The sequence below is a fragment of the Eumetopias jubatus genome, unplaced genomic scaffold (genome assembly GCF_037043125.1).
Source record: "Eumetopias jubatus isolate StellerSeaLion01/CBP00866 unplaced genomic scaffold, mEumJub1_p1.0 scaffold_11, whole genome shotgun sequence".
NCBI classification, from domain to species: Eukaryota; Metazoa; Chordata; class Mammalia; order Carnivora; family Otariidae; genus Eumetopias; species Eumetopias jubatus.
In genome coordinates this window covers 83,818,288-83,838,297 of record NW_028274817.1, presented here as the reverse complement: position 1 = coordinate 83,838,297, position 20,010 = coordinate 83,818,288, and the positions used below count along the sequence as shown (strand labels likewise).

Sequence of the window (20,010 nt, the reverse complement as noted above, 5' to 3'; positions counted from 1 at the left end):
AGACTATAGCTGTCATAGGTAGTGATTCTGCTAATGGATCTGGGCAAATAAATTGAAAGCTCTTTGGAAAATAGTCACCATTTTAGATATTATTAAGGACATTCATGATTGATGGGAAGAGGTCAGAATGTCAACATGAACAGGAGTTTGGAAGAAGTTGATTCCAACTCTCATGGATGACTGAGGGGATCAAGACTTAAGTGGAGGAAGTAACTGCAGATGTGGTAGAAATAACAAGAGAACTAGAATTTGAAGTGGAGCCTGAAGATGTGAGCGAATTGTGATCTCATGATAAAACTTGAATGGATGAGGAGTTGCTTTTTACAGATGAACAAATAAAGTGGTTTCTTGAGATGAAATCTACTCCTGGTGAAGATACTATGAAGATTGTTGAAATGACAAGAAAAGTTTAGAATATTACATAAATCTAATTTATAAAGCAGCAGCAGTTTGAGAGGATTGATTCCAATTTTGAAAGAAGTTCTGTGGGTAAACTATTATCAAACCTTTCTCGTGCTACAAATAAATCATTCATGAGAAGAAGAGTCAACTGATGCGACAAACTTCACTGTTGTCTTATTTTAAGAAACTGTCAGAGCCACCCCAGCCTTTAGCAACCAACACCCTAATCAGTCAGCAACCATTAACATTGAGGCAAGACTCTCTACCAGCAAAAATGTTTCAAGTCATTGAAAGCTCAGATGATAATTAGCATTTTTAGAGATAATGTATTTTTAATTAAGGTATGTACATTATTTTAGACATAATGCTGTTGTAGACCTTAAATAGACTATAGAGTTGTATAAACATAACTTTAATATGCACTGGAAAACCAAAAAATTCATTTGACTTATTTGCATTATTGTGGTGTCCTGGAACCAAAACCACAATATTTCTGAGGTATGCCTGTATTATGTTGGATAAAATTGTCAAGAGTGAGCATCCTTGTCTTGATCCTGATTGTAGAGGAAAAGCTTTCAGGTTTCACCATTAAGTATGTTAGTTGTAGGCTTGTCATATATAGCCTTTATTATGTTGAGGTATTTTCCCTTTAAACCCACTTTGTTGAGAGTTTTTATTATAAATGGATGTCAAATTTTATCAAATGCTTTTTCTGCATCTATTGAGATGATCATATAATTTTTACCTTTCACTTTGTTGATGTGGTTTATTAGATTGATTTTCAGATTTGCTGAACCATCCCTGCATCCCTAGAATAAATCCCACTTGATCATGGTGTATGATCCTTTTAATGTATTGCTGAATTTGGTTTGCTAATATTTTGTTGAGAATTGAGGCATTGATCTTTATCAGGAATATTAGCCTGTAATTTTTACGTGTGTGTGTGTGTGTGCTGTCTGTCCTTGTCTGGTTTTGGTATCAGGGTAATGCTAGCCTCATAAAATGAGTTTGAATGCATTCCCTCCTTTTACAATTTTTGGAAGAGTCTGAGTAAGATAGGTATTAAATCTTCTTTAAATGTTTGGTATAATTCACCACTGAAGCCATCTGGTCCTGGAGTTTGTTTGTTGGGAAGTTCTTGATTACTGTTTCAATCTCCTTACTAGTAACCAGTCTCTTCAGATTTTGTATTTCTTCATGATTCAATCTTGGAAGATTGTGTTTCTAGGGACTTATCCATTTCTTCTAGTTTGTTCAATTTGTTGATGTCTAATTGTTCATTGTAGTCTCTTACGACTCTTTGTATTTCTGTGGTATAAATTTTAACATTACCCTTTTTATTTCTGATTTTATTTATGTGAGCCCTCTTTTTTTTCTTAGTGAGTCTAGCTAATGGTTTGTCAATTCGTTTGTCTTTTCAAAGAATCAACTCAGTTTCATTGATTTTTCTTAGTGTCTTTTTAGCCTTTATTTCCCCTCTGATCTTTATTATTCCCTTCCTTCTCCTAACTTTAGGTTTCATTTGTTCTTCTTTTTTCTAGTTGCGTTAGGTGTAATGTTAGATTATCTGAGATTTTTCTTGTTTCTTGAGGTAGGCCTATATCTCTATGAACTTCTCGTACAACTGCTTTTGCTGCATCTCATAGATTTTTCTATATTGCATTTCCATTTTCATTTGTCTCAAGATATTTTTAAAATTTCTCCTTTGATTCCTTCATTGACCCATTGGTTGTTCAGTAGCACATTGTTTAATATATATATAGTTGTAATTTTTCTAGTTTTCTTCTTGTAATTGATTTCTAGTTTCATACATTATTAGAAGAGATGCTTGACAGGATTTCAATCTTAAATTTATTGAGACTTGTGTTTTTTTAAAGACTTTATTTTAGAGAGAGAGAGAGTGTGCAAATGGGTGGAAGAGGCAGAGAGAGAATCTCAAGCAGACCCCCCCCCCCCGCCGAGCCCAGAGCCCGACGTGGGTTTTGATCTCACAACCCTGAGATCATGACCTGAGCCAAAATCAAGAGTTGGACACTTAACTGACTGAGCCACCCAGGTGCCCCTACACTTGTCTTTTTTAAAGATTTTATTTATTTATTTTGAGAGAGAGAGACAGTGCGAGTGTACAAGCTAGTGGGGAGGTGGGGGGGAAAGCAGAGAGAGAATCTCAAGCAGTTATATTTACTTTACCAATGAGATTTTTACTTGCATACATTTTCTTGTTAATAATTATTAGTACCTTCTTTTTCAGCTTAAAGAGGTCCCTTTAACCTTTCTTATAAGGCCAGTTTAGTGGTAATGAACTCGCTTAGCTTTTATTTGTCTGGAAAACTCTTTACCTCTCCTTCAATTCTCAATGATAAACTTACTGGATAGAATATTGTTGGTTGGAAGATTTTTCCCCTTCAGCACTTTGAATATATCATGCCACTCTCTTCTGGTCTGCAAATTTTCTGCTGAAAAATCTGTTGATAGCCTTATGGGGGTTCCATTGTGTGTAAAAGTTTTGTTTTATTCTTGCTGCTTTTAAGATTCTCTCTTTAACTTTTAACATTTTCATTATAATGTGTCTTGGTGTGGGTATTTTGGGGTTCATTTTATTTGAAACTCTCTGGGCTCTCTGTACCTGGATGTTTATGTCCTTCTCTGGGTTAGGGAGGTTTTCAGCCATTATTTGTTCAAATAAGTTTTCTGCCCCTTTCTCTCTCCCTTCTCCTTCTAGAACTCCTATAATGTAAGTGTTATTCTGCTTGATGTTGCCCCATAAGTCCTTTAAACAATCTTCACTTTCTAAAATTCTTTCTTTCTTTTTTAATAATTTTCTTTAAAGATTTTATTTATTTGACAGAGAGAGAGTACAAACAGGGGTAGCAGCAGACAAGGGGAGAGGGAGAAGCAGGCTCCCCGTGGAGTTGGGAGCCCGATGCAGGACTTGAGCCCAGGATGCTGGGATCATGACCTGAGCCAAAGGCAGTCACTTAACTGACTGAGTCACCCAGGCACCCCTAAAATTCTTTTTTTTTAAAGAGATTTTATTTATTTATTTGACAGAGAGAGAGAGACAGCGAGAGAGGGAACACAAGCAGGGGGAGTGGGAGAGGGAGAAGCAGGCTTCCCACTGAGCAGGGAGCCCAATGCAGGGCTCCATCCTAGGACCCTGGGATCATTACCTGAGCTGAAGGCAGACGCTTAATGACCAAGCCACCCAGGTGCCCCTAAAATTCTTTTTCTTTTCACTGTTCTGTTTGGGTGAGTTCCACTGACCTGTTTTCCAGATCACTGATACTTTCTTCTGCTTCATCTAGTCTGCCATTGAACTCCTCTAGCATATTTTTCTATTCAGTTATTGTATTCTTCAGCTCTGTGACTTCCATTTGGAACTTTCTTATATTTTCTATCTCTTTGTTGAAGTTTTCCCTGTATTCATCCATTCTTCTTCCAAGTTTGGTGAACATTTTTATGACCATTACTTTAAATTCTTTATCAAGTAAATTATTTACCTCTGTTTTATTAAGGTTTCTTTTTGAGGTTTTTATCTTGTTCTTTTACTTGGAACATATTTTTCCATTTCTTCATTTGCTCGACTCTCTGTTTCTATGTATTGGGTGAGAAAGCTACATCTCCCAGCCTTAGAAGAGTGGCTTGTGTAGATGATGAACCTTATCATTTAACTTTGTCCTTGCTTTTGGTTGTCTCTGGAATATTTGTGATTATCTAAGTAGGCTGATTTATTCTTGATAGTTCCCAGTTGTTGAGGGTGTACCAAGACCTGTCATCTTAGTCAGAACCTAGTTTCAGGTTGATTGGAAGCTAGCCCCTCAGGCAGCAGGTTTTAAAGTATGCAAATATATACAGTCATGTGGGACTGTGGTCATAATCCTTGCTGACCTCCTGTTCCGGCAATGTGGAGGTTTTTCCTAGACAACAGTTGCAAAAATCATGGCTCTGCACAATGTATAAACACCTTTCTGGAGGGTACCAGCAAACTGTAACAAGGCAAAGATGATGTCCCCCAACCTATGTTCCCTGAGAGTACCTCCTTAGCCTCCAGATATATGGGAAACCTGACATCTACCCCTCACGTTGAAGCTCCGGGACAAGTAAATACACCTTTTTCACAGGAAGATTGGGGGTGTGTTTCAGTCTGCTATCTGTGTAATGCCCTGGTGGTGATAGCCTGCCAAGAACTATGTCTCTTATTGTTTCAGTCCTGTTGGGCATACAGATGCAAGGCTCCTGCCATCAGATTCAGGAGATCAAGGGGTATCTCCTGTGTAGACTACATGTGCACACTGGCTTTAGCAAGGCAGAGCAAGACTGCAGGGCCAGTCCATGCCTACTGGCTTTAGTGGAGCAGTGGGAAAGCACAGGGCTGGGGCATGCCCACTGGCTTTTGTGAGGCAGCATATCTCTGGTATATTAATACATGACAGAATACTTACAGTTTTATTGAGTTTTAACAGTTTTAACCGCTTTTTCCTCCACCCTCATGCAAAGTCCCTTCACTTTTGAAATTCAATTTAATCGTAGATGGCATGTGTATAATGACAACAACGGAGTGAGGTCAACTAGGGGAGCTGGCAGACAGCCTGGACTAAGCCCCAAAATATGGTAGTTCCTTTTCATATTCATGTTGGTCTAAGATCTATACATCAGGTTTGCAGGATAAAAACTAGATGTTTGTTTTGTTTTGTTTTGTTTGATCAGTGTGCCTAGAGTTGATCAGTTACTGAAAAACAGTCACAAATAAGCATACTCATAAAAGACTAAATGTAATCTCATCTGCCAATCTAGGTAACCTTGAGTAATATAACTACCAAGTGGACCAGTTACTCATATTCTCTACTTCCCTATATCTGATGTGTAAATAAAAAATTCTGAATCTTTCCAATGGGCCAAACATCTACTAGGTGCTAGAGACACAACAATGAACACAAAGTAGCCCCACCCCTCATGCTTCTGGTCTAAGAGTTTGCAAAATTTTTTCTGTAGAGACCTAAATAAGAACTTTTAGGATTTTCAGGTCATACGGTTTCTTTCAGAACTATTAAATCATGCTGTTGTGTGAAAGCAGCCATAGACAGTACATAAACAAATAGGCATGATTTTGTTCCAATAGAACTTTATTTATGGACACTGAAATTTGACTTTCATATAATTTTCACATGTCATGAAATACTATTTTTCTCTTGCTTTTTTTCTCCCTAACCATTTAAAAATATATTTCTAAAAAACACTCAGAGCTGGGCACCTGGGTCGCTCAGTTGGTTGAGCGACTGCCTTCGGCTCAGGTCATGATCCTGGAGTCCCGGGATCGAGTCCCACATCGGGCTCCCTGCTCAGCAGGGAGTCTGCTTCTCCCTCTGACCCTCTTCCCTCTCGTGCTCTCTATCTCTCATTCTCTCTTTCTCAAATAAATAAATAAAATCTTTAAAAAAAAAACACTCAGAGCTAGCAGGCCATTCAAAAACAAGTGGTGGGCTAGATTTAGCCCATGAGCTGAAATTTGCCAACCCCTGTCTAGTCTAATGCAAAAGATAAATACAGAAACAAATTATTTCAATACAATGTGATAAAAGCTAGAGTTCTATGGTTCTGTGGGAGCTAGAGGAAGGCCATCTAACTTAATCCAAGGCATCAAAGAAAGTATCCTATAAACATCAACCCCAGAGCTGAGTCTTAAAGAATGTTAATATGAAGGCATTAACTAAGCAAAGAAAGGGAAAACTATGCTCCAAGTAGAAAGCAGAGAATGAACAGTCACAGAATTGATAAACAGCATGAAATTCTTGGGCAATGGTATTATTCTAGCATAAAAGGTAAGGAATACCAGATGAAGTTGTAGGTAACGGTAGGGATGAAACTGTAAAATGTCTTATATACCATGCCTCTGGGCAATGAAGGCCACTAACAAGTTTTCAGCAGGGGATTGATAAAATTGAATCTGTATTTTAGATTTATCGCTGTGGCAACACTTTGGCAGACAGATCTGAGTCAGCTGAGAGGCTACGGAAATAGTCCAGGGGCAAGATGATGAGGGCCTGAACCAGGCAAAAGCAGTGGAAATGGAGAGAAGAGGATAAATTCTAGAAGTGTCTAAAAGGTAAAATTAACATGGCTTAGTGAGGAGAGCAAGAAGTAAAACATGACTCAGGTTTCTTACTTGGATGGCTAGGTGGATGAAAGTACCACCAGGTGCTATTGGAAGGAGAGAGAGTTTTATAAGCTAGATAATGAATTCAGATTTATACACATTGTATTGCATTTACTGTTGGGTTTTCCTGTGGAGGTTTTTACCAGGCCACTGTACATATGAATTTTGGGAATGGATTAGAACTAGAGACATAGTTATGAGCACAGATGTGGTAGTTAAAACCATGAATGACTGTAGTTGCTCAGATTCAGCAAGTAGAGTAAGAAGAGTCATAGGCCATGGTGATTAAAGGAGACTGAAAGAATAGAAGAAAATATTTGAGGCTTTGATGATAGTAAAGAGTAGCTGTAAAGAGAATGGAGTATGAGAAAGCTAAAAGGAGAAGAGGTTGCTGTCAGAGAGGTGAATTTAGTCTTTCACAACGGATTCCTGAAAATTAATCCTTAATGCCTCGAGGCAGTGGTTCTTAAACTATAAGCTTTTTACCTGGAAAGCTTGTTAAAACACAGTGCTAGGCACCAACCCCAGAGTTTTGATTCAGTAGGTCTTCGGTGGTGCTCAATAATTTGCATTTCTAGCAACTTCCTAAGTGATGCTCACCCGTGAGAACCACAGCCCTAAAGCATCCATTTTATGCAATGAATTAACTTTTTTAATGGATCTAGAATGCTCCTAGTTGTGTATCATCCTTGGGGATAGTAAGATAATAGACACTCAACTTATTTTCTTTGTTTTGTGATTCAGATAAGGAACCCTGTTAGCAAGCCTGGAGGGTGTCAGAGGCTGTGAGAGCAGAGACCATACCTATGTTATTCATGACTGATTCACCAGATTCTAGCATAGGTTAGACATTCGGTTAATATATGTTGACTGAAAGATTGACAAGGTCCATAGTACAGTTGGAGGAGTGAGCTGCTGATATAGAGGGTTTACTGCTGAAGTTATGATCAAGGACCCAGAAGAGTAAAGTTTGTGATCCTCTACAAGGACAATAAAATCTTTCAGTATGACAACATGAATTGGGGTAGGGAAAATGATGGTGAAGCAGGTGCCAAAATATAAAATGGAAGTGGGAGAATGACCTGGAGGCTGATAGAGGACAGCAGTAGGGAAAGGAAAATGATAGAGCCTGCATGTTGAATTTCAAAAGTGAAGGGACTTTGCATGAGGGTGGAGGAATAATGCTTTGGAAGTTATCTATAGAGAACATGCCTAATCCAGTGCATATGAACATACCACTGACCATTAAATTGTGTCTTGCTTTTTTATCACTTAATACAGTGCCCTGAGACTTTACCCACATAATCAAAAATTATTTTTACACATTTTCTCTTTTTGGATAGTTCTCTCTCTCTATATATATATATTTTTTTACCATATACATCCTCTTTCTTTCATACACATTTCTTCTTAAGGCCATTCCTAAGAATTTTATGTGTTTGATTGCTATCGTGAATGGGATATATTTCTCCTAATAGCTCCAAATTGGTTTTTCTGGTCTATTGTTCTTTTAAATTAAATTTGCGCTTCTTTGACTTATCCTCTGAACTAGTTGTAACATCCTCATTAAGTAAATAAAATCTTTAAATATGTTCATTTTTTGTATCATTATGAGAGTTAAGATTTTTACCTTTTAAAAATTATCTTTTGGGGCGCCTGGGTGGCTTAGTCAGTTAAGCATCTGCTTTTGGCTCAGGTCATGATCTCAGGGTCCTGGGATCAAGCCCCGCTTCAGGCTCCCTGCTTGGCAGGGAGTCTGCTTCTCCCTCTCCCTCTGCCCCTCCCCACTGCTTGTGCATGCTCTCTTGCTCTTTCTCAAATAAATGAATAAAATCTTTTAAAAAATTATCCTTTAAAATTTGCAATGAATTATTATTGTGCAATATTACTGAAGTAGATTTGATAAAATTCATTTATAGGTTTTGCATCTAAGTTCACAAACTGAAGAGAATATTCTTTTTGGAACAGTCTGTCGGATATTGGTATCAGAATGATGCTAGTTTCAAAATCAATGTGAATAACTCTGCAAGATTTTCAATTCTATAACAATGTGGATATTCCTAGAAAATTTGAAGGAACTCACTGATAAAAAACATCTGGCCCTAAAGTATTTTTGGAAGTTTCTCTTTGATAATTGTTTTCAATGTTTCTACAGTTACAGGCCCATTTTGTTTTGAACTTCTTACTAATGCATGGTGTTTAACATTTTATTAGATATTTCATATTTGCTGAGATTTTCAAATTTATTAAGGTACAATTATAGTAGTTTCCTATAATTTAAGAAAAGTTATTCGTATTTGTTGCTCTATTCCATTTATCATTTAAATTTTATTTATAATTTATCTTTGTTTTAATTAAATTTGCTAGAGGCTTATCTACTTAATTCATCCCCCCCCATAAAAACAACATACCCCTTGGCTTCATATTATATTGGATTCTTAATCATGTAATTTCATTCTTCATTTTTAATAATGAAATATTTAAGGTTATGAATTTACTTCTGAATATTGCTCTCAAAGTTCTGATAAGTCGTGATCTCATTTTTGTTATTTTTTATTAGTCTGCTAGTGTTTCTTTTGGCTAATACTTGCATATAAATGTGTTCTGAAATATTAAAACAGTGGAAGACTTTTGTTCAAACTTGTTTCTAAATTTGTAGAAGCTTTACATTATCACCAGAGAACAGGGCAAGGCTGATTTCTACTTGCAAGGGTATGCAAAGATTTTCTTTGTGGTGTAGCACATGATCATGGGTATTAAAGAGGGCACGTTCTGCATGGAGCACTGGGTGTTATACGCAAACAATGAATCATGGAACACTACATCAAAAACTAATGATGTAATGTACGGTGATTAACATTACATAATAAAAAAATGTTCTTTGAATATTTGAAAGAGGGTGTATTCACTGTCAATCAAATATAATTTTTGATGTTAATTAAATCTGATGAATTGTATTTTTCAAATATTCTAAGTACTTATTTTCTTGGTCTACTTTATCTGTCATAGTTAAATTATATAAATCTTCCATATAGACATTTCTATAATTTTTCTTCTTGTATTTCAAATAGTCTTTTATTCAAATATTTGGATGTAAAAAAATGTTTCATGAATATAATATCCTTAAAATAATTTGTATCTTCTATCAATATTAAATAAATCTCGCGGGACCAACAAGATTGTATAGTTATTGTTCCTGTTTTGTTTTGTTTCCAAATAGGTAAGTGACATGATCAGATGCCTTATTTGGAGAATGGACTGATCAGAAGGAGGTGAGACCAAAAGATGAGAAGCCAGTGAAAGGACTCTTATAATCTTCCAGGTAAGAAATCATGAGTGACTGGATGAAGACCAAGGCTGCAGAGAGGTTTATAGCAAGTAGAATCATTAAGACTTGGAATTAGATTGAAGGGGGTTGGGGCAAGTGAGAAGAGTTGAGAGTTAACACCTAGATTTCTGACTTAGCTTACCATTATCTAAAAAACAAAAAAAACCAGAAAGAGCTGGTGTGGCTTTTCAGAATAAGCCATTTTCTAAAGTTCTTCTTTCTCATTATATTCATCCCAAAGTACTCGAGTCCAGACTTAAAGCTCAGTGTTGAATCTTCACCAATGGATTGCTTACTCAAACCAAAGTTTACCTTAGTATAAAACACTAGGCTAAATATTAAATTTCAGGGGATCACCTTTCATTTATGTGCTAAGAGCTCCTTCATAAATTTGAGGAACCATTTGGACTAAGAAAGAGGGAATAAATGCCTTCTAACACCATTCCTGGGGTAATCCATACAGGAAGGCTAAGTTTTCCACAAGAGGGCAGCATCACCTAATAAATTATGTCATTGAGAGCCTCCTCCAATAGGCGCTGGGGGGAGGCTGAAAAGGTAGACAGTATAAGTTCGGGAGCCATAGGACCTGCCACACCATGAAAACCAAAGGGTCCTACTATCTCCAAGGCCATAATTACAGCTACTCCTAAGTGGTAGTGGCAGATGTTGCTACAGCAGGAACAAAGAGAACATGGTGCTCACCACAGAAGGATGAGTAGGGGACAGCCAGATAACTCTCATTCTTATGGCTGGCTCAGAAGACACCAGGGATGGTGTCTACATTCCTTACATAGTGCTGGTATCTCTGTATAACCCGTATCTCCCAGGGACCTTTATTTCATGTTGAGATCTTTGTCACCCCTAATGTCACCCCAGATCATGTGCTGTAAAGGTTAGGCTGCAAAGCACACTACAGTTCTGGCATTCTCCTTACTTAATAATGTTTGGTTACTCCAATTATGCTTCTCTTATACCCCAGGGAAAGTAATGGGAATGAAATTCCTTGAGAACCCGGTAAGTGAAAGACATTTTACATACATTGCCTTATTTAATCATTACAACAATGCCATTATATAGGAACTATTATATGTGACAGAACTAGGCAGTGTCATACATGGGTCTATCTGACTCTAAAGCAAAAACTACCAAGCTACCTCTCCAAGAAGCCTTGTTTAAAACCTAAATCATGACTGATTCAAGACTGAGTCAGTGGCAACGTATCTATTGTATAAAACATTGCTTAACCTGTCACTTCCTATCCAGGTACATGAGCAGGGATGGCTTAATTTTAGGTACCAGCAGGTAATCCAATCAATCAATAGGATCCTATGTAACCTCACCCTTACTAACTTAAAACCCTTTCCCCCTTAAGTATTCTCTCAGGATAAATCACTTGGACGTAGAGCATGAGAACAGCTGAAGAATTAAAGACGGCTTCTGCGTTTCTGGTTTGGTTGACTGAGGGCATGGTGGTCCCAAGCACTGAGATAAGGAGCTTGAGAGGAAAAGCTGACATGTTAGGTTTTGGGCATATTATACTTCAAATGCTTCTGAGACATCTAAGTATAAATGTCCAGTGGGAAGTTGGCTATATGGGCCTGGGGCTCAAGAAATATAATAGATACATGTAAATGAGAATTTAAACTCTGGAACTGAGTGAGGTTCTCCATGGTATATTAACAAAGTTAGAAAGAGTGGAACTGGGCGCCTGGGTGGCTCAGTTGGTTAAGGGACTGCCTTTGGCTCAGGTCATGATCCTGGAGTCCCTGGATCGAGTCCCACATTGGGCTCCCTGCTCGGCAGGGAGTCTGCTTCTCCCTCGGACCCTCCCCCCATCTCATGTGCTTTCTCTCTCTCTCATTCTCTCTCTCTCTCAAAGAAAGAAAGAAAGAAAGTAAGAAGGAAAGAAAGAAAGAAAGAAAGAAAGAAAGAAAGAAAGAAAGAAAGAAAGAAAGAAAGAAAGAGTGGAACTAGGGAAAACACCACCATGTTAGGGATGATCAGAGGAAGAGCAGGTAGTAGAGGAACCTGGTTTTAAAAAATGAACAGAGAGGTAGGAAAGTAACAAGAAAATGGGGTATCTTGCAAGCAAGAAAGCAGAGTTTCACAAAGGAGAACATAATCCAGAGCAACAATGTCAAATGCCATATACTAGTCACACGTGACGAAGACTGAAAGCAATCCATTGACTTTGACAATTAAGAAGTAATATGTAGCTTTTGACAGAGTAGTTTCAGTGGGGTTCTGTAGGTCAAATTCAGACTGCAGTGGGTGGAAAACTAAATTGTAGATGAAGACAGTGAGTATAGACTCTCCTTTTGAGAGACTGAGTATGAACAAAAGGAGAAACATGGGGCAGTAGCCAGAGCCCCCGATAGTAGGATTATGGGAAGATGCTTTAAAAATATTTTTTCTAGTAAAAATAATTAAGATGGAGAAGCTCAGCCTTGTGTATAGGATAAAGGAAACTCACAGAATGGAGAAGTATGAGCTCCAGTAGCACAGAGCAAAGATACAGCAGCAAAATGGAAGAAGCCATATGGAAAGCTCACCAATAAGCAAATGTGTAATTGCAGCAAAACAACTGTGCCCAAGTATGTCCTTACCTTCCTTTTGCTTTAGCCACTCCACTTATCTGGAATGCCTTTCTCCTCCTGATGGCTTATTTGTCCAATTATACCCACCCTTTAGCTCAAATTCCACTTCCTCTATGAACTCTTACCCTACCAATCTCTTCTGAAGTACTCTCTCTTTCTCTTGAATTCTAATAGCAATTTCTGTCTGAATAATCCATTTGACAATCATCCTTCAGCCTGTGAAATCTCCTTTATTGCTTTTTTCCCCCCAAAATGTATTGCTAGTTAATTTGTCACACATGTGTCTTTTCTCCCCCATTTGACTGTATTCTCCTCAAGGGCAGGGTTTCTATCTTAGAGTTTGCCACAGCTTCCAGATTGCCTACCGTGGCTGGTAGCAGGGTCTCTTTAAATCTATGTAGTTGATTTAAATAAAAACCTGAAAGAATAAATCTCTGTGGTTGAACAGGGGCAGCCTGTTATGAAGGAGACAGAAAAACACCAGGTTAGTAGGCCCTTGGTGTATATGGAATCATTTACTTCTCTTGGTAGCAAATAAGGAGACTGAGTCTTGCAGATATAAAATAGACTACATAAAATTATATAAAATAACCAGGGTGACACAGGTAATATGTAGCAGTGTCAGGATTTGAACCACAGACCCTTTCTCCTATGCCATTCTGCTTCAGTTGTCCGCAAAATTCTGTTCATGTGAGACACTTCTTTCATGAGGTGTCAAGAGACATAACTCTCTTGAGGCTTTAGTACCAACCTAGCGGTTCAGTGGCCCCTATTCCTTATAGCAGCAAATCTCCCTGTACCTTACCTCCTGACAATCAGCTTGAGGATCCGGAAGGAGCCTTTGATGAGGATGAGGGCCTCTTGGCGGGAGCCATACAATGGAGTGCCATTGATATTCACCAGCTCATCACCAGTCCTCATCTTCTGGGACAAGGCTGCCTTGCCCCCATCTTCAATCTGTGTTGCAGAGAACAGAACAGAAAGCAGGTAGGTGGTGAGATGACTCCTTACCCAAAATTCTACTTCCTGGTTCCTCCCAAACTCAGAGCCATAAGTAGTACCGGGGGAAAGGCTCCAGGAAGCTCCAGGAAACAGCTAAGAAGCTGATCACAGCCTAGTATTTATATTTACAGAAGGCCAACCTTGGGCAAACCTTTGAGGAAGGAGGCAATACTGAAATAATGCAAGCTCTGCTCTGGAGGAATCCACGTCCTTCTGGGGAGACAAGCACTTCTCAATGAGAATGTTTGGAAGGACTGTGACAGTGTGAGCTGAAGTAGCAGCACGGCATAGCAAAATGTGAACACAAATTAGAGCCAGAAGAGCTAGGCTCCAGCAAAATGACCTTTGACAAGTCCTTTCCTATCTTGGGGCAGCCTTTGAAGTCTGATAAAGTTGAGTTTGAATCTTGGTTCTAGTACTTCCTAGCTCAGTGACCCTGAGCAAGTTACCTAACATCTTTATGTCTCAATAACCTGACAGAGGAAAATAAATAACAAGAGTACCTACCTCACAGAGCTGTTGGCATAGAGAATGTCTGATAATATTTAAGTCCTCAGTAAATGGGAGCTCTGATGAGTATAGCAAGGGAGTTGACTCTGAAGACCTTGAGCTTCAGCTCAATATTCTGTGAGTGGAATTGCCAATTCAAAAGATACAAAGGATGTACAGACGAAGTAACTGATCATGTGTCTATGCTCTTCAACAAGTGCCTAGTACAGTGCTTCTAGGGTATGGAACACAGTGGGCATTCACCAAAATCTGGAAACATAGGTGTTCATGGTACCATCACAGCCTACAGAATTACCATTGACCAGGGCAATCTTGGTAAGAAGGTAGTCAGGCTGGAGGGCATAGAAAGCAGGCAGAAATAATAGCAGCTGGGGTCGGCAAAAGAAAAGCAAAGCAGAATGTCCCCCATGGGTCCTTGATTATGGCTACTTTTATATGTAACATTCTTTGTACCACAAAGGTGAGTTCTACCTATTAGGACATCAATTTCATCCATGGTGGTAGGAGCCATCTCATCCATCCATTAATCATTCCTCAAAGTTTTAGTGAATTTCTAGTATGCACAGGACAGCATGCTAAGTGCTATAGCTCCCAGCCTCAAGTTTAGGCTATGTCTGAAGTTCACATCTAACCACAGAGATGGTTAGATAAAAAATGTCCACCCCACTGATGGAATCAGGAAGAGATGTTTGTTTTTCTCCCAGGGACAAGGAAGGTGAGGATGATTAAACCATACAATCTTTGGGGAAAGGAAGATTCTAAGTGGGGCAACCAAAGGCTGGTCTTTGCTGTAGGTGTTTTTACATTTCTACTCTTCTTCCAATCTTTTTCTCTGTCTTTTATAGATTCCCTCCAATCTATCCCTCACCATGCAAGTTAGAATATTGCTGAGCTTTACGTTGGCCAGCTCATGCGCAATTTGGCAGTCAAGACCTCCTGAGTGCAGAGAAAAATGTTAATTCAGGATTTAAAAAAATCCCATCGAATAAATTGAAATTCTAAGTTAAATAACAGACTATTATTAAATTTATTGCTGCTAACCCAACTTCTTTTTTAAATTAACCTTTGTCTGACAAATCATAGGTTAGCCAAGTGACATTGAATATATATACCTTTGTTCCAGTACCTGAGCCACCACTCAAGATAAAACAAGCCAATATTGGTAAATGGGGAACAACTCTCAGCAAATTAATTAGGATCAGATTCTTACTTCTATTGTCATTAGCATTATTACTTCACAGTCACTGCTGCCTGCTGCCAAAAAAAAAAAAAAAAAAAAAAAAAAGCAAAGTGCTGTACTTGAATTTCAGAAGTTCTATTTGAATGACTCATTTCTTTGGCATCCACAGAGGGCCCTCAGCATCAGGCAGGACTTTCAACAGGGATCAGCCATCTAAAAGGGCTTCCTTAGGCTAACAAAGAGCCACAAACAGGAGCCTAACTAATGAATGCTAACAGATTTTTCCTGTTGATGGACATTAGTCTTAATTCACTCTACCCATTTTTTATTCATACAACTCAATTATCCATATTACTGTCACCAACAGCAAGTCTCCCCTTCAATATGTGTTGATATTAAGTACCACCTCAAGTTAATTAAGCACTTCGTTACATCAACTAGATCTCTGTTTATTCTAGGCCAGAAAATGAAAGGGGGGGAACCTTTTTAAACAAAAATGCTTAATTATTGCTGCAGCAAAAGTTACAGCGTTTTGCATTCCCTACTGCCATTTGGGCTGCCACTGGGTCCTTGCAGGGACTCTTTCCTGGACTAGAGCCTCAGGCCGACTATGAATGCCGCTTTTCTTTTTTTAAAAGATTTTATTTATTGAGACAGAGAGAGAGAGAGAGAGAGAGTGGGGGGTGGGGGGGAGGACAGAGGGAGAGGGAGAATCTCCAACAGACTCCCCACCGACATGGAGCCGGATGTGGGGCTCGATCCCACAACCCTGAGATCATGACCTGAGCCAAAACCAAGAGTCGGACGCTTAACTGACTGAGCCACCCAGGTGCCCCATATGCCCCTTTTCTGTTTCCTGCCCCTTCTCAGTCACTACAGCCTCCTCCTCAGGACAGATGTGTTGAGTGTAATAGTACAATTTTAGCACAAGTGCAAGAACTTGCAGACAACAAACCAGTAAATTATGGGTACCTGGCACAGTCCCAGAGTCCAGATGGGTCCAGATCAGGAAATGAAACTCCATTTGATTGAAGATCCCTTGGACTATACTCCAAACTAGCCCTTTCCCAGACCCAGGGCATTTACCGAGCTATGTAACTGATTCCTTCTTACTTCTCCTGACTTTTTAATGCTTTTAAAAATTATTGTTCACTAGTCTTTCCTGCACTCCACCTCTAGATTCCAGCATGTCTTCCATTTATTGTTTTGCCTCCTGACAGCCAGTTCTCCAGGTCAGTGGCTCCACCACACATTTGTTTATATAGAAGATAAAGCAGCTGCTTCCTTTCCTATCAAGGAAAAGGAATAAAATGGAAAGGAAGGAAGAAGGGAAGGGAAGGAGGGAGGGAGGGAAGAAGATGTATGTATTCTTTTATAAAATGTTTTCTTTCCCCTTCCACTGCCCCATGTACAAGTTTGGCTGAGGCTCAGGAAAGATGTGAATCAACAAACTTGTTGAGAATAACACGCCCTGCTTGAGGGGCTGTGTAGCATCATTTGATGCCACCCATTCAGTAAGGCTGATCAACTTCCCAGCTCTTCCTGAATCAGACTTTTAGGGTGGCTTTCTTGTTTCATTTCAGGTGTTGTGAATTCTCAGATTGTACCCAGACACACTGGAATGTCAGTATAAACACACATCACAAAGTCCAATGTAAACGATGGTTACCTTATGTGTCATTTTGGTTTATCCAAGTGATTGCTGGGCTAAGCAGTGAGTGGCCCAAGTTATTGAAAATGGATTGCATAAAGGTCATATAACCAAAAGCCAGCTGGTGTCTGGAAAATTGGGAAGAGCTGATTGACCTTGGATAAGTCCCTTTCCCCTCTTGTGGCTTCTTTTACCCTTACTGGTAAAAGGTGGGGGGTCTGACTAGATGATCTCTGAGGGCTTTGGAGCTCTGACATTCAGTGACCTGTGAACAGTTAACAAAATCATGCATTATCCTTTTGCTGACACAGATAATCCCAGCTTTTTGCCCCATTATACTTTGTCTTCACCCATGTTTCACTCCTTCAAAACTGACTAATTAACATCCATCTCTCATTTCCCTGTGGTCGTTATCCATTGTTTTGGAGTGGTCCATCAAGGCTGGAACACTTAAAAAAGCACAGTTGGGACACTGAGAGAAAGAGATTCCTGGAGCCCTATTTTGTGCTAATGAGCTAGCGATTTGGAAATTTTTGATGGATCTCCAATGAAGCATGAAGTGCTCTGATAGCTGTCAACAAAGTGACAAGCTGGCCCCTTGAGTAAAGGCAAAGAAAAATGGACGTAACAACACTTACTGGCTTTCTAGTAGTAGCTTTTATTTAGTCTGATACTAGCAGATACTTGCTTGGGGATTTTGAATAAACTTGGGAGGTATGAGAGAGTGAGGGAAAGAAAAGTTAAATAAGGTTTAGCCTAAAAAAAAAAAAATGTAGTCAGCAGGAGAAACATCATCTGCAACAATAACCAACAGGTATTGAAAGCTTATTATAATAGTGTAAGAGCTGCATTAAAAATCAATGGCATGATTGTGAATACCTCAGCTTGCTACAAGAAATTTATTGGAAAAAACAGGCATTGACTGAAACTTTCCTGGCCAGTTCTAAGAGCCTCTGGCCAAATTACCAGCCCACACTCCTACCTCGACCAGCTTGTCTATAGTCTAAGAAGGCAAACAACAGAGTGAATTGTTTAAATTGATTTTTTTTTTTTTTTTTTGGCAAATAGATAGAAAAGGTCCACCCGGAATAGTAGTTGTATTGCTTAAAAAAACAGAACATCCTCTGAATGTCTTCTTAGCACCTTTAAAAGATTTTCAAGTTTTTAGTAACATTCTAGACACCCCTTCAGCAATTCGGTCTCTCTGGGGAATCCACTGAGAGAAAATGTAGAGAGGGAGATAAGCTGGATTTAAGAAGTCTAACTATGAGGAAGGAGGATCACCAAATAGTAGATAAAGTCTGTGCTTATTCTGAAACTTAGTTTGAAATCTTAAGCAGACCACAGGTTGGGGACTGTCTGTTTCTGATCAGCCCTCTCTCCCATATTGGTATCCCTTAGAATCTGATGCTAGGAGAGATTACTCAGAGTGCCCTGGACAGGGAAGACAGAGGCTTTGAAACTTCTGCAATCTCTGCCATGGCTTTCAACACTCTGATGCCAGGCTGCAGACATAGTGACTGCCCTAACTTCTCTGTCTTAGCAACTCTCTCCCTTCAAAATCCCTCTCGAATTTCCAAAGTAGTCTAGATTAGAAAAACAAGAAACTCTGCTGCTCCTCATCTTCCCTACGTTACCCAAAGCAAAACAGAAAACAAAACCTGTCTCTTAAATGAGAATCTAAAAACAACCACCAGTTAAAAAGATGTAAGTGGGCCTGGTTCTATGTGGTAATCCCTGTATGCAGATAGCTTGAGGAGGTGGCCACCAAGGGAGGAGATACTCTTTCCCTCTACCAGCTAAGAAACAGATGCCCAAATCCTACATAGGGCTGCCCCAGAGTGTCAAGTTCTGTGGATCAGGCCCATGGTTTCCCCTGATCTTGGACCAGTGGAACTATGTTATGCTCCAAAGCATGACCTATCGCTATAGACAGCACCTTCCTCCCCAGCTGCTTAATCACCATCTAGTTAACTAATCCTCACAACAGAGGTCCTCTAAGCAGTGAATCATTAAATTTCCCTAGGGATTAGCCCAAGTCGAACGCTAAGTATCTTTGCCAAAAAATCAGTCAGTCCAGAGCCAAGCTCTGTTCTAGGAATTTGGTGATGAGGAAAGGAGTAGAGAGTCAAAAGCGCTGTACCCTACATCAGCAATCGAAAGCAAGTTATCATCAGCGACTCCTACCAAGTCTGATCATCCTGCTGTCTCCATAAATCAAGTAAGGGAGAACAAACATCACTGTGCACGAATAAGCTCAGGGTTTCTTATATTATCAGCAAATATCCTCACTGGGGTCCTGCTCACACTTTGTCACCTCTAGCCATTTATTTACACTGAAGAAGTCTTTTGCTGATATTAATATTATCAGTGTTCATCAAAAATGTCAGCTTTTGGTGGTTTAGTACAATGATCTCCAGAGTAGGGTGTATATATATCCCAGGCTATGCACAAGATGATCCACTGGAAGGGGATATATTTGAACTTCTGTTTATATTTACATTTATCTAAAATAATTTAAAAGTCAAGCATTATTAATATTTAATATTGGTGGTAGTAAATTATAACATTCACAAATAAAGTTACATGTACTGGGGACACATACTCAAAATATTTTTGCTGGCGTAAATTTTTACTAAAACACTTCTCCAAATCATAGACTTAAATGAGAGGGCTAAAACCAAAGGACTTTTGAGGAAAACATGAGAATATCTTTGTGACCTTGAGGTGGGCAAAGATTTCTTTAAAAAAATTTTTTTATCTTTTAATTTAAATTCAATTAATTAACATATAAGTATTATTGGTTTCAGAGGTAGAGGTCAGTGATTCATCAGTCTTATATAACACCCAGTGCCCATTACATCACGTGCCCGCCTTAATGTCCATCACCCAGTTACCCCATCCCCCAACCCCCTCCCCTCCAGCCACCCTTAGTTTGTTTCTTACGATAAAGAGTCTCTTATGGTTTGTCTCCCTCTCTGATTATGTCTTGTTTTATTTTTTCCTCTCTTCCACAATGATCCTCTGTTTTGTTTCTTAAATCCACGTATGAGTGAGATCATATGATAATGGTCTCTGATTGACTTATTTCGCATAACGTAATACCCTCTAGTTCCAACCACATCGTTGCAAATGGCAAGGTATCATTTTTTTGATGGCTGAGTAGTATTCCATTGTATACATCTC

At 39.0% G+C, this 20,010-nt stretch overlaps 1 protein-coding gene across 2 annotated transcripts in view; it reads right to left on the bottom strand.

Moving 5' to 3' along the window:
- SHROOM4 (shroom family member 4) overlaps positions 1-20,010 on the bottom strand; it is a 215,817-nt gene that overhangs the window by 96,359 nt on the left and 99,448 nt on the right. For both annotated transcript variants that reach the window (XM_088029011.1, XM_028092957.1), the window contains exon 2: positions 13,287-13,438. In XM_088029011.1, coding sequence (XP_087885137.1) covers positions 13,287-13,438 — 152 coding nt within the window. The remainder of the gene's footprint in view (positions 1-13,286; positions 13,439-20,010) is intronic.